Source organism: Calliphora vicina, chromosome 2, assembly GCF_958450345.1.
Source record: "Calliphora vicina chromosome 2, idCalVici1.1, whole genome shotgun sequence".
NCBI classification, from domain to species: Eukaryota; Metazoa; Arthropoda; class Insecta; order Diptera; family Calliphoridae; genus Calliphora; species Calliphora vicina.
Window position 1 is genome coordinate 118,675,355 of NC_088781.1, and position 15,594 is coordinate 118,690,948.

General features: G+C 28.2%; 1 protein-coding gene across 1 annotated transcript; it reads left to right on the forward strand.

The window, feature by feature from the left end:
• The first annotated feature begins 3,942 nt into the window (after positions 1-3,942).
• On the forward strand, positions 3,943-5,488 carry LOC135951639 (uncharacterized). The gene is made up of 3 exons (XM_065501323.1): positions 3,943-4,291; positions 4,468-4,634; positions 4,697-5,488. The coding sequence occupies exons 1-3, from the start codon at positions 4,000-4,002 to the stop codon at positions 5,306-5,308; spliced, it is 1,071 nt and encodes a 356-aa protein (XP_065357395.1). The 5' UTR covers positions 3,943-3,999; the 3' UTR covers positions 5,309-5,488.
• The last annotated feature ends 10,106 nt before the right edge of the window (positions 5,489-15,594 follow it).

Here is a 15,594-nt window from a genome sequence, read left to right on the forward strand (position 1 = left end):
CAGTTCCTTACTACTCCTTGGGATGTTAAGATCTCCATTTTCAACGGAATTATAAATTGATCCAACATTTACAAAAATTAAACTGCAATGTGCATACACTGCTGCAAAAAGTGCAATGCTAGATAATCCATTAAAGTTATAAATTTGAGATCCAATTTATAAAATATTACCTGTTTAAGTTTTTTATTTTTAAAAGAGAGTATGCTGACCAAAACGGTTTCAATAAATATATTTAAAGAAATACTTTTTAGGCAATAAATAGAACCCCTATCTCAACGAATAAGTTCATACTATAAACAATACATTCTTTGAAATAAATAGGGAAACATTTTTTAGGGCATCGAAGCATTCAGTACATTCAGTACTATTGACAGTCTTGTTAGAAACTCCAGAAATCCGAAAGAGTAGCCGGTGGCCAAGTATCGAAATTTGATCTCGGAGAAATCGCTGTTCGCATTTGGGGGTCACTTTTTTTAATTATGTGATCAATTTATTAAAAATAGTTTTTAGATTAACATCCCTATTAACTAGAGTTATCAAATATTCGACATATACAAAAACCGGGTTTTCGAAAAAGCGTAATTTTTAAAAACCGGTTCGAATAACCGGATTTTAGTTGTTTTTTGTTACTTTATGAATTGAGGTATAAATCATACTTAAATAATTTTTTTTTATTAAAACTAATTAAATCTCTTAAAAATTAATTTAACATAACTTAAATTTCTTAACATAACATTAAATTTATTCCAAATTTTTGACATACAAATTACACAGAATGTTAAATCCAAAGAAAGGATATATGAGCCGCAGTACAAAAAGTACTTTTTCGATTTTTTTTACAAATTGATTTTTTTGGTATTTTTATAATATTTGGCTTGAAAAAATTCTTATAGAAAAAATCAATTTCCCAATATTTTTAAATTTTCAAAAAAGTACCTTTAGTTCTGCGGCTCCTCATATATTAATATAATATTAATACATACTTTTATATAATATTAATAGTTAGTTGTATTTTTTAAAATAATATTTTAAGAAGAGAATACAATTGAAATGATTTGAGGCATAGATAACTCTCCTGTCAAAGTCCTAACTCATTTGTCTCAGTTGTTTATGGTCTCCACCAGGGTTTATCAAAATTAAAAGACACGCGGTTGGTGTAAACTACGTAGAGCAGGACACGTTATACGAAGCTACATCACACACGCGCCAGAACTAGACGCAAAATTGTCGAATGAAATAAGATGAAAACGAGCCTTAAGAAATAATGACAATGATGCGCGAGTTGTTAATCAACCCAGACCTACTTTGCGATTCCGCCTTGGTCTTGATGTATAACTTGTTAATACTTAAAAGTAATCGCATAATATTAAAATAAATAAAAAAAATTATTCGATTTTGTCGAATAATTCGAGACAAAAAACTCGGTTTGTCGAATAACTCGAAAACCGCCCTTTATAAAAACCGGTTTAAAAAATCCGGAAAATTGGAAAAAAACCGGTTTTTCGAATAATTCGAAAACCGGATTGACCACTCTACTATTAACACGACGTCTGGTTATGTGTTAACTTTGTGTGTGCGGTATTTCAAGAAATCGTTTCGAAAAAACATTTATTTTACACGATAGTATTACAAATATTTTATTATTGATATTTTTCTGCAAACTTTAATTTTATTTTACATTTTGTTGACATTGGTTTGCTTTATTTGTATTTATAAATACATACCCGATTCATATGAAAATAAGTTTTTGAATTGTTTTAAACTAATTTTAAATGCCGAACGTAAATCAAAAAAATTATTCGTATTTTTTAAAAACTTATACGAATTTTGTTTAGACGATGATATTGTATTATGATCAGGGCAACCAAAAATATGCTCTAAAAAAAGTGTTTTATGCGCATAAAATATGCACTTAAAAACGATAAATATGCTATTAAAATATAAAAAATATGCACTTAAAAATAGTTGGATATTGTTTGATTTCAAAATTTCTTTAAAAAAATATATATGAAGTAAATAAAATATTGAGCTCATAAATTAAAATTGGTTATTATAGGATTAAATTTCGATTTTAGTGAATTTGGAACTACATGAAAATAGTTTGATTCAATTCATTTTATTATATTTAGCAATAAATTACTATGTGTTTACTTAAGTTTTAAAATTTTTAAACTAAATCTTTGTTTTAGATTTCCGAGTTTCTTAGACAATCTTAATCAATTGATTTGTCTCATCTTTTAAACTTTATTAATATCTGAATACGGCTTCTAAAATTTAAATAGAATTATAAAAAAGCCTTACAATAGTGGAATGACTGCAATAATAAAATATAAAAAAACTTTTTATTCAAGTTTTATCATTGGGAATCAAAATTTCTATGTTTCTCCATTTCTTATCCATTGTATCGTCTATCGATATTTTCTAATAATGATTTCTTAATAACTTTTTTTACAAGTTATGTAAATACATATATCAATGGGTTTTGAACGCGAAATATGTAGCTGTGTCAAGCTGCCTTAAATTCCTTCTTTTAAATGTATCCAAAAATTTGTTATGAAGTTGCTCATAATAACGTACAATTTTGGAATTTTCTTTTAATTATTTACGTATTTTTACTATTTGTTAAATTTTAATATTTGTGTGTGTATATTTTTAATTTAATTGAAATATATGGAAACTAAGCACCCTTAAGTCAACGAAAATTCTATGAAGATAAGTCGATTATGGGTACTCTATTTTTGTATTTAAGTAGCATAGACCAATTATCATTGGACCTCAACAAAATAGTAAAATATAGAAATGAAAAATTACAATACAAACAATAAAATTATATCAGGAAAATAAAGAAATGAAAAATAAAAGAAAATATGCAACAAAAATATGCAGTTATGAGTTAAATATGCAAAAATATGCTATAAAACGCAAAATATGCTAAAATATGCAGTAAAGAGCAAAATATGCAAAAATATGCACTAACAAATCGATGCCAAAATTCTTAAAATTGTCTGAAACGGATATATCACTAACTCATATGTTTATACGGCGCACAGCAAAAAATATGATATTGCATATTTTTGGTTGCCCTGATTATGATACATGAGTTTTTGACAAATATTAATACTCAGTATTGCCGTCTATAAATAACTATAATAATATTATCGAATATAAAAAGTAAACAATAGTTTGCCATGTTTTTAGTTAAACAAAGCTCATACTTTTTGTGTATAGATGAGAAATGCCTGAAAGTGTTGATATTAAAACTTTCATCGTATTGGATTTAGAAACAAATGGATTTCCCGCCGAAAATTTTAATACTTGTTCTATTACGGAATTTTTAATTTATGCTTTCTCAGCAAAATGTCTTATCAATAAAGATGTTTACTTTATAATGCAAATTTTTGTTACAAGAATACATATATTTTTTTTGAATTCTCAAAATTGATGGCAAGGGTGCGTAACCAAAATGCCAGGGTATCCCACGCGATTTAAGTAAGTCCCTAGTCGACCTATAGCTGGAACGCTTAAAAGACTTCACGATATGAGTTTTAATTGGTACTCCACCAGTAACGAAGAGTTTTAATGGTCTCCACCAGGGTTTATCAAATTAAAAGACACACTGTTGGTGCAAAAGACGTAAAACAGGAACCGTTATACGAAGCCTTACATCACTCACGTGCCAGAGTAAGACGCAAAATTGTCGAAGGCAAAAAAACTAAAACGGGCCTGATTGCACTTAAAAAATAATTGCAATGACGCGCGAGTTGTTAATCAACCCAGACTACTTTACGACTGTAATATTTTTTTCAGTGTACTGCAGCTGTTATTGAGTATTTGGCAATGCCGAATTGGCAACACTGGTGCTCTACACTTGTTGTGCTATCATTTTAAGGTGAATGCTATACATTTTGTGAAATTAATATTTGTGTTTTTTTTTTTTATAAAATGCATATTTTGTGATGTTTTAGTTATTAAACAACGTTAGTTGTTAAACATAGTCAAATGTCTGAAGAAGGTGAAATTAAAACTTTCGTCGTTTTGGATTTGGAAACAAATGGACTGCCATCGCAACAATTTAACACTTGTGCCATCACAGAACTCTCCCTTTACACCTTCTCAGCAAAATGCCTTACCGACAAAGATATTGACACTAAATTGGCTCTAAAAGATGTCACAGAGGAAGGAGTTGAGGGTTTCGACCAGCAGCCGCCTGAATTGCCACGGGTACTTAATAAGTTGACATTAATGATAAATCCAAGACGTATGATTAATCCAATAGCTGAAAAGGTAACAGGTGAGTTAAATACATTTAGAGGATATTCCTTATGTTTAGTGGTACGAAATAGGCGGCAACTGCAATTGTATTAACAAAAATAAGGTTTTGTTATTACAAGCACCTTAATCAAAAAACAAAAAAACAAATTTAAATCATTGGTAATTCGATCACTAAAATTTTCACTCTCTGCATAGGTTTAAGTAATGAGATGCTGGAAAATGAATCATCATTTGATAAAGACACAGCAGAATGTTTAAACCTCTTCCTGGAGCGTCTAGAGAAACCCATATGCATGGTGGCCCATAATGGTTGGACATTCGACTATCCAGTTATTCGTTATGTGTATGACAAATTGAATATGGTAAGTTTTTTTTCTGCTTCAATTTAAACTAAAATCTCCTCATAACAATTGTGTGTTTGCAGTCATTGCCCTCATCTGTATTTTGTGTGGATTCTTTGAAAGCTTTTCGTGAAATCGATGAAAAGTATGATAAAATAAAAGAAACCAAAAAAGTCATGAACATACTTGAGGCTGAAGCCAAAGAGTTAAATGATGAACAAGCTGTCACTTATGAAAAAGAAGAAGTTTTAAATACAATTACTAGTGATCCTCTCGAGCAAAATTCCCAAATAAATTGGCAACGTGACAATGAAACTACTCCTCACAGGAAAAAGAATACTGAAAAACGTACCTACAGCACTTTAACAAATGATGATGACAACAACACTGCGAATTCAGCAGCAGATGGTGAATCGCCGGCTAAAAAGCGCTCCGTTTCATTATGTGTTCGACGTTCTTTATTTGCGGATAATTTTAAGCCCAAAACAAAATATCCTCCCAAAGGTGTTTATCAATTGGGCAATATTTATAAGCGTTGTTTTCAAAAGGATCCGGTTAATCTGCATCGTGCCGAATCGGATGTGGAAATTTTATCAAAATTAATTTTACATTATGGTTTAGATTTTCTAGCCTACGCCGAGGAACGTAAGCAATTATTTACAAATGTTCCCAAATTAGGATCTTCCATCTATTGAATTTGTTCATTGTATCTCTGTGTGCTCATTATGTGTTAAAAATAATTGTAAATTTTTATGTAACCATTTATTTTTTTTTTACAAAAGTTTTAAATTTTATTATGTAATAACAAATGCATTTTCAACATACATATATTTTATTATGCACAATAAAAAGTATTTTATAAAAAGCAATAATAATTAATTTTATTAAGTACAAACAAGTATAAGTCGACCAATGAAATTATATTTTGAGTTTTTATATAAAAAATCGAATATTTTTATATAAAGTTATTAGCGATTTTAGATATTGTTTGTATTGATCACAGATCGAGCTCCTCTTCTTGATTAAACTATTGGCCAAGTAGTTAGCATATTTAGATATTTTGAGTTTTTATATAAAAAATTGATTTTTGGTCAGAAATATGAGTGATCACAGATCGAGGTCTTATTCTTGATTAAACGCTTATTAGACAAGTTATTAGCGACTTTAGATATTTTGAGTTTTTATACAAAAAATCGATTTTTGGTCAGAAATATGAGTGATCACAGATCAAGCTCCTTTTCTTGATTAAACGCTTATTAACCAAGTTATTAGCAATTTTAGATATTTTGAGTTTTTATATAAAAAATTGAATTTTGGTCCGAAATATGAGTGATCACAGATCGAGGTCCTTTTCTTTATTAAACGCATATTGGACAAGATATTAGCGAATTTAGATATTTTGAGTTTTTATATGAAAAATCGATTTTTGGTCAGAAATATGAGTGATCACAGATCGAGATTTTATTCTTGATTAAACGCTTATTGGCCAAGTTATTAGCGAATTTAGATATTTTGAGTTTTTATATAAAAAATCGATTTTTGTTAAGATATATGACTGATCACATCACAGGTCCTTTTCTTGATTAAACGCTTATTGGCCAAGTTATTAGCGAATTTAGATATTTTGAGTTTTTATATAAAAAACGATTTTTGTTAAGATATATGACTGATCACATCACAGATCGAGGTCCTTTTCTTGATTAAACGCTTATTAGCCAAGTTATTAGCAATTTTAGATATTTTGAGTTTTTATATAAAAAATCGATTTTTGGTCAGAAATATGATTGATCACAGATCGAGCTCCTTTTCTTGATTAAACGCTTAGTGGCCAAGTTATTAGCTAATTTAGACATTTTGTTAAAACTGTTAAAACTGCTAACATTAACATTAAAACTGGAAATAGAATTCTTGTCCGTTAGATGGATAATTCTTGAAACTACTAAGAGATGTCACTGTATATAAATAGTAACAGCAAATTGCAGATCAGTTAGGTTATTGTAAGCGCTGTTAGACTTAGACCCTAATTTTGTAAATCACGTCACCAAAGTGATATTTATATGGAAAGCAATAACAAAATTTCAAAAATTTTAAAAATTTGTTTTTGTTTTATATACAAAATTTTTAAATTATGAAAGGCAAATCAACATTTGAATTTTGGTGCGTTTGTTCTGTTAAGAATTTGTTTATAAAACAAAAACAAATTTTTAATATTTTTGAAATTTTGTTTTTGCTTTCCATATAAATATCACTTTATGAAGTGATTTACAAAATTAGGGCCTTAACATTAACTGTATTAGCAGTGTGGATTTTGACTATTTAAATTATTGTGTAAATTTAAATAAATAAAGAGTTGTTACAAATTTTAAACTCATTGCTTTTATTTGAAATTAAAATAATATGGTTTATGCAAAGAAAATAAACCACCTTTTTTAAAAGGTGAAAACGTAACAAACTCTTTGGAAGTTATTAAAGATCACATCAGTGGTGTGATAATGTAATTCCATTGTTTCAGCTAAAGACTCAAGATATCTGTAGCGGAAAGTTATTAACGAAAACTAAGTAAAATTACGATTCCATTTACAACTACATACGAAATAAAACTCCATTTATATATTTTTCAAAATATTTCATTTTTTTTATTTTATTTTTTTCATTCAATTCATTCATAAATTAGTTTGGTTTCATCTGGTTTTTTTTAATTATACTATGAAATTATTTATACTTAAATTTTTAATTTATTTTATTTTCATTTGTTTATCATTTAGCTTTCAATATTATTATTAATTTAATATATAATAATTAAATTCGTCAATGTGACGAAATTGTTTTAAATGTCTGTTAATAACATTTTGTATATATCGACAACAGACTTGTTTAATTTTTTGTTTTATTACTTTTTATAATTATTATTATAATTTTTTGTTGGTTGTTTTTATTAAGAATGTGTCGTTTATTATTATTATTTAATTTTGTTTAATTGTTTAATTATTTTACATGAAAGGGAAGAAGAAGACTTATATATCCGAATATGTGTGAGAGTGTGTGAAAGAGAGTGAGAGAATGTTGTGAGAGTAAATGTTGAGGGAGTCAGGAAATGTTATGAATTTTTAAATTTTGTTAAGGGACGGGATAACAGAGGAAATTGTTTAGTGTTTTTGTTGTTGTGTCATTAATTAAGTAATTAATTATTTATTAACATTTATGTGTTTTTTGTTGTTGTTTTTAATTTGTTTTTAACTACTTTTTGTTATTGTTTTGTATAATTAATAGTTTGTCATGCAAAAAAATAAACAATAAAACAATCCCTTTTTTCTTTTTGTTTTTAGTTTAATAACTATTAGTTTTTAATTTATTATTTATATTTATTATACATAATTATTTCTTTTTGGTTTCTGTTTTTTTTTTTTTAGTAACAATTGTTTTTCAACGTTTTTTTTTTGCTTTTGTCTGCTATTAATTAATTATTTTTCTAATTTGGTTTTCAATTTATTTTTACATGTTTTCTTTTTCTTCTTTTAATTTAGTGATGTGTTTTTTTATATAGTTTTTGTTTTAATTTTGTTTTTCAAAATGTATCCTAATTGTTTAGTAATTGTAGTAGAAAGCTTAAAGTTAGTAGCTTTAAAATTATATATAAATTATATCAAAAAAGAGTTTTATAGCAAAAATTGTTTTTTTTTTTACAAAATTTTCTTACATTTGAGGAAAAAAGTGTTTTATTAATTTGTTTTGTATTAAAGGTTTCCTTTTAAATTCGTATATTTTTTTAATATTATAAAGTAAGTAAATAAATTAAAGAAATACATATTAAGATTTTCAAAACTCAAAATATTAGCATTCATTTGTTGTCAATTTGATTTGAACATTTATTTGGTTTTGAAATGTTTACATCAAATAATCCTATAACTAATGCCTTTTATTATTTCAAGTTGTGAAAATCCTTATTGTTTGAAATTATAATTCAGTCTGGGGATTTCGAGAAGAGCTAAGTTTAAGGTGATTCATTTGCCGAATTTGATTGCAATATCCTTTGAAATAGATTTAAAACTAATTAAAAATGCATATGCCGTAGTTTGAATATATTAAAAATTCGCTTCAAAATCTATTAAAGATCTATCAAATTGAATATGTTTGTAATATGCTGTTAAATAGATTTAAATATTGTTACGAATTTGCAATAGCTATTTGAATTTAATGGTCCGTAATGACTGCCTGCAACATTCATCATATTTATAAACATGTCCATCAGTAGAAGCGTCTACTTATCAACAATGTTGATAGCATGCCTTTGTTTAGCATTGTTTTTAAGTATGGCAACACTAAATGTTTAAGCTGCTAACATTAACATTGAAAGCTCTAGAATTCGAATATACGAGTTTTGAACGTTAAAAACAATCTAGGCTACTCAGATGAATATGGCAGTGTATATAAATAGTGATTGCGGTTGCTGTAGTGAGTGAGTTTAATTTGAAGCATCGTTAAGTAAAGACATCAATTGCACTACCAGTGTATATTTGAACATTATAAAGTGAGTGTATTTCTGCGAATTTATAAAAGTGTATAAAAACACTGAGTGACTATTTGAACTGTTGTTGTACACCTATCTATCTATATAAAAATTAAATGGACCATGTATGTAATGGCATCACGTGAGAATGGCTGGAGCGATTTGGCTGATTTTGTTTTTATTCGATTCAAAATTTTCTGGAGATGGTTTGTAAAGAAAAAAAAATCAAAAACACGGATTTTTTTTTTTTGAGCCAAGTCAACTGTAAAAAAAGCTCTGTCATACTGCGCTCAATTTTTGACATTAAGGATTAGTATACTCTGGCAAATCATCATGAATAGATTGATGATTGAACAACGCAATCAAATTATCCAAAATTAGTTTGAAAATCGGCAATCGATTTGAGAAACGATTTTTTTATAGCAAAATTTTTGGCTTAACGGGTTTGTTAATAAAACAAATTGCGGCATATGGAGTGAGAGCAATCCACAACAGTCAATACAGATTTTATTACATCTGGAAAAATGCACCGTTTGGTGCGGTTTACACACTTATAGAATTATCGGATTTTATTAATTCAAAAATTAAGCCGGAGCTCGCGTTACGGTCAATGGAGATCGTTCTCACCATGATCAACGATCATTTTTTTTTGAGTCCAGTCAACAGTAAAAAAAGCTACCTAAAGTATGCAGTACAAATGTAGATATTTTATTTGCAAATAAATAAGAACAGGCAGGTGTATGTGGGTTGGAGAAACTTGAAGAACTAACATTAGTAAATGCTACCGGGCGAAGCCGGGGTGGTCAACTAGTTTTAAATAAATAAATAAAGAGTTGTTACAAAAGTATCCGGTTCATTTAAAGGAAATAAACCACGATTTTAAAAGGTAAAAACGTAACAATATTAAAAATTGCAAATGAATTTTGTCCTTAAAATTAAATGCAGCAGTAGTTCTTGAAAGCGTGCCTCCGAGCAAAAGAAATTGTTATGATGACCCGTTTTTAAACCATATCTAGATATATGTATTTAATAATTTTAACTCCTACAAGGAGCATAGGTCATGTGTTAATGAAATAAAACATCTTTACTTCAGACACATTAGCATCGCAATCTAAAGAAAACAATTGAACCAATTTTCAATGTAAATCTACGCACCGCTATTGGAGAGCCTTCCAATGCCCATGGTAAAGTTAATGTGAAACTAACTATTGGTGGCATTAGCGCAAATCATGTAACCCTTGACGTCGGATATGAGTGCAAGTCTCAAGTAAGAAAGCTAGTGTTTGTTGAGCATCAAAATTTGCCACCGCAATCAGAGGATTTGGTATGGTGCCGTGAGGAAGAGGAGGATTGTATAGACAATAGTTTGTGGATGTTGGAACCAGCTGATGTGAAAAGTGGTAATTTAACGATGGAGGCCCTCGTTGAACAGTGCAACGACGGAGTGGTTCCTGTGGGGTTGCTAGATCCCTGCCCCTGTGAAGAGGTCATCGGACCGGGTTCCAAGATGGTTGAATGTGCTTCAGTATCGGCAGTTGTAAAGAAAATTCTGCCAATAAATTCACCGAAGAACACGAACTTCATGAATTCATTCAGAGACGAATTAAAATGACCTACGACCAAAATAAGGCCAGATATGATAGAACAGCCAATACTGAAGACCTGCTAGTACTACCATATAACATAGCTGTGGAACATACAACAATGAATAAAAGCTTTGAGTTGATCATTGTAGAAATATAACTTTCAAGAAGCATCGACAGATGGAGCTAGAAACATCTGGATTGTAATGCAGTGTATATAAGGTGGTCTAATTTGAAGCATCGTTAAGTAAAGATAAATTAACTGCCTTACAGTGTACTGTATAAGTTGTGAATTATACACGTGCATTTGTATAAAAACACATTGTGACTATTTAAACTGTTGTAGTGTAAATTTGAATAAATAAACAGCCCAATTATGAATAAAAATCTCCCGGGAATTTTTCCCCTTTTCTCATTTTTCCTATTCAAATTCAATGGGAAAAAACTCCCGGGGAACAAACTCCCGCGGAATTTTTTATTCATAATTGGGCTGAAAGAGTTGTTGTTTTGAAACTATTGCAAAGGTATACGGTTTATTTAAAGGAAATAAACCACCGTTTTTAAAAGGTAAAAACGTAACAATATGGTAGCGTTGCAATGACATAGCGTGTAATAAATTATATTCACCACATTAAAACACAGCAGAACATGTAATATTTTACATGTCTATACCAGATTAATTTTTATCATGATACACATCAAAATCGTTGTCAAAATAAAAAATTATTAAGTATAGTCTCCATTTGTTTGCTTCGTTATGACAAAATTGTTAGTGCTTTTGCACAGACAACTTTGTCTTGACAACAAACGTCATTAATTGTTATGATAAATATTTGTCAAATATAGACAGGGGGTAAACATTTTTGCAACAGCATGTTGTCATGTGCTGGCCATAAAAGTGTATTGCTACAAAATTGCATTATCAATTTGAATTTAACGGTCTGTAACGGCTGTTTGCAACGTTCATCATGTTAATAACATTTCCATCAGTAGAAACTTCTACTTATCAACAATGTTGATAGCAGGCTGTTATTAACATTGTTTATAACAATGGCAACATTAACTGTGAATCAGCTTTAAAAGCTCTAGGTGATCAATGTAGAAATAAAACATTCGAGTTTTTCTGTTAGATAATTCATGAAACTACTCGATGATGTCACTGTGTATATAAATAGTAACAGCGAGTTACTGTTACAGTTAACATCAACCGTATTAACAGTGTATTTTCAAAGTGTGTGTATTAAAGGAGAGTGACTATTTAAATTGTTGTGTAAATTTATTCTCAATTAAAAGAATCGGGTTTATTTAAAGAAAATAAACCAACGTTTTTAAAAGGTAAAAACTTAACAGCATTATACTTCTTGGAAAATATTTTGAAAACCGATAATGTCTGTATCTATGATCCGTATACGATTATTCCGTAACTAGATTTACAAATGAAAATGTTCGATTTTGCAGGTTAAAAGTATTTCCCTAGTCGTATTTATAAGGTGACGGCATAAAACCAGCTGATTCTATATTCGCCGTGATTTATGATAAAATAATGTAGTTGAAGGTTTTGGTAACAATTGTATGTGAAACTTAGTAGAACCCATATTTTGTTTTGATATTATTAAAGCACAATGTCAACCTTTTAACCTATAAGTTCTAAATTTGCAAATTGAATAGCAATTGGATTTTTTTTTGTCATAAGGCGGCAAAATTTGAATCCCTTAATTAAATAAACTATTTGTGGCAGTTTTGTTAAAAACGAAATACTTAAACGTAAACATAAACATAAAAGAATAATGTAACAATAGTTAAACAACCTTTTTTGTTTCCTAAAATACATACAGTACATATAAAAAGTATTGGTCTAGTATTTGAAATAAAAATTGAAAGGGCAAAACTAAACGGAATTACCTAAGTACAATACATATAGTAGTAGTATAAAATGGAAGTAAATAAATGTCAAGACCAACGTATATATTAAACATATACGTTATTTGATTTATTTTTAATTAAATTTAATTTTGTTTATATAAAAAAACTAATTATTTAAATTTCTAAGATACGAGTATTTAAAACCAAAACAAAAACCCATTAATGGCCATCTACATATAGATGATAAATAGTATTTAATTGTTTTGTTTTTTCAATAATTTTTTTCATTCAGGATTTTTTATATAAATCCTCAATTTATTTAAAAAAAAAATTTTTAAATTAAAAACAATACTCGTTAACATCTAGTCTAACTACACCGTGAAAAATATTTTTTGTAGTTGAAAGTGAAAAAAGTGTTTAGTTTCAAATTGGTTTCAGTTTTAAGCCATATAGATTAGATTTAAGTGTTTTTTAATTTTAAATTTTCGTTAAAGTAATTTGTGGTTTACGTGTTATTATTTTTTTTTAATTTTTTGTTATAATAACTACTTAATTAATAATTGTTATTAATTTGTTGTTTTTATTATTTGTGTTGCTAAAATTCGATCTTATTTATGCAAAAAAGTATTTTTATGTTTTTTTTTTAATTTATTAATTATTTTAGTTTCATAAAATTACAAGTATGGAAGAAATATATAATTAATATTAATTTTACAATAGTTTTTGTTTAGTGTTTTTTTTATGTTTCAAAATTATAGAGTTTTTTTATAAAATCCATGCTTTTGGTTGTAGTTTTTTTTTATCAAAAATTAAACAAAACTTATAACGGCAGTGTTTTTCTTTTTTTAATTTTATTTTATTATTTTTTTTATGTAAGAGGTAGGTTTTTTTTTATATTTTTCTGGTTTTATTTAAACAAAATATAATTTGTCTTTACCAAGGGTTTATTTATATTAAAATATATAATAATTATTTTGTTGTTTTTTTTCACAATTATACACATTAGGTGGGATTTAATAGTTGGGAAGCTTTTTTTATGTAGTAAACTGTATTTAGTTGTGTTAAATTAAGTTTTAAATCAAATAAAATAAATAAAACATATACAAGGGGTTTTTATTTTAACAAAAAAAAAAGAGAATAATATTATGAAATATCACATTTTTTTATTTTAAACATTAATTCACTGTAAATTAATAGCCTGGCAATTAAGAAGAAATGCATTTTCAATTACCAAGGTATTCTTTAATAATATAAAAAGGACTCCCAGTTACATAAAACCTAACTAAAGGTTATATTTTTAAGCCCGATATAACTTACGTAAGGGTTAACTGTCAAACGAACTGTCATACTGCGCTCAATTTTTGACATTCATGATTAGTATACTCTGACAAATCATCATGAATAGATTGATGATTGAACAACGCAATCAAATTATCCAAAATTACTTTGAAAATCGGCAATCGATTTGAGAAACTTATAGACGATTTTTTTTATAGCAAAATTGTGTTCAGCGATAGCTAATTTTTGGCTGAACGGGTTTGTTAATTAACATCTAGAAAAATACACCGTTTGGTGCGGTTTACACACTGATGGAATCATCGGATCTTATTAATTCAAAAATTAAGCCGGAGCTTGCGTTACGGTCAATGGAGATCGTCGTTCCCACCATGATCAACGATCTTTGGTTTGAAAATATGAATGACATTGATCGTGTCATAGGGCGACCGCAACCACCGAGTTATTGAAATAAAAATTTGGCGATAACATGATTTCGAGAAATGTTCAATTATTTTTTATTATAAAGTATTTTCTGTGGGGCCACGTCAAGACACTGGTTTATATTAATAAACCAGCAACAATTGACGACTTTGAGACTGCCTTGGACATGCTCGTATTTTTTGAGTGACAAATTGAACTGTTTTTAATAAAATAAAAAAATAATCTACATAACTGATTCTATATGTGGTCAAAATTTGGTGAAATTCTACTTCCACAAAGTGGGCAAAAGATCAATTGAAATATTACTTTTGTTCTAGATTACTACTAACACAAAAACTTTAAACCCAATTATTTCGAAATGGCAAAAAAATTATACACTATTGTTTTATTAAGGGGACGATATATATGTTTGTCATTCCGTTTATAATTTCCACAATATAATTTTCCGACCCTATAAAGCATATATATTCTGGGTCCTTATAGATAGCGGAGTCGGTTAAGCAATGTCCGTCTGTCTGTATGTTGAAATCTACTTTCCGAAGCCCCCAAATAACTTACATATACGACTCATACATCAATATCTCCGGAATTCTTCCAGCTCAGTTGCTATTTAAAATCGAGAAAATCGGTCCACAAACACCACAAACACAAAAACCAGAACAACCTAGATTTTTTACCTATATCTGGATTACTAAGCCATTAATATAGACAATATGGATATCTAATGATAGATATTTCAAAGACCTTTTCAACGACGTATATAAGACCATAGTAAGTTGGACCTACAATGGGTCAAAATCGGAAAAAATATTTTTTTAACCCGAATTGTTTTTTCACCAAAAAAATTTTAAATTTTTTTTTAAAATTTAAAAAAAAAATTTTAAAAAAACAATTCGAACATTTTTTTTCCAAAAAATGAAAAAATAACTTTGGAAAAAAAAATAAATAAATTTTGGTGATTTGGCAATTATAAGATTCGGCACTGCCGAATATAGCTCTTTTACTTGTTTGAGTTAGTTTTTAAAAATTTTAAGTTCTATCGGGCTTTAAAAACACCATTTACATTTAAATAATGTCAGATACAGCCAACTGTTACATAATTTTATTAGTTACTATAGCAGCAATTAATAAAACAGTAACCCACATTTTCTCAATATCTGGTTATCGTTTTTCGTAACGATAAACCATCAATTAACATTTTTTTTCTATGACAACTGTCAGTTTATCGTCACTATAAAAAATAACCAGAGATTGAGAAAATGGGGGTAAGAGTGCTATATTTGGCCGAATATTATGTACTATTCACCAG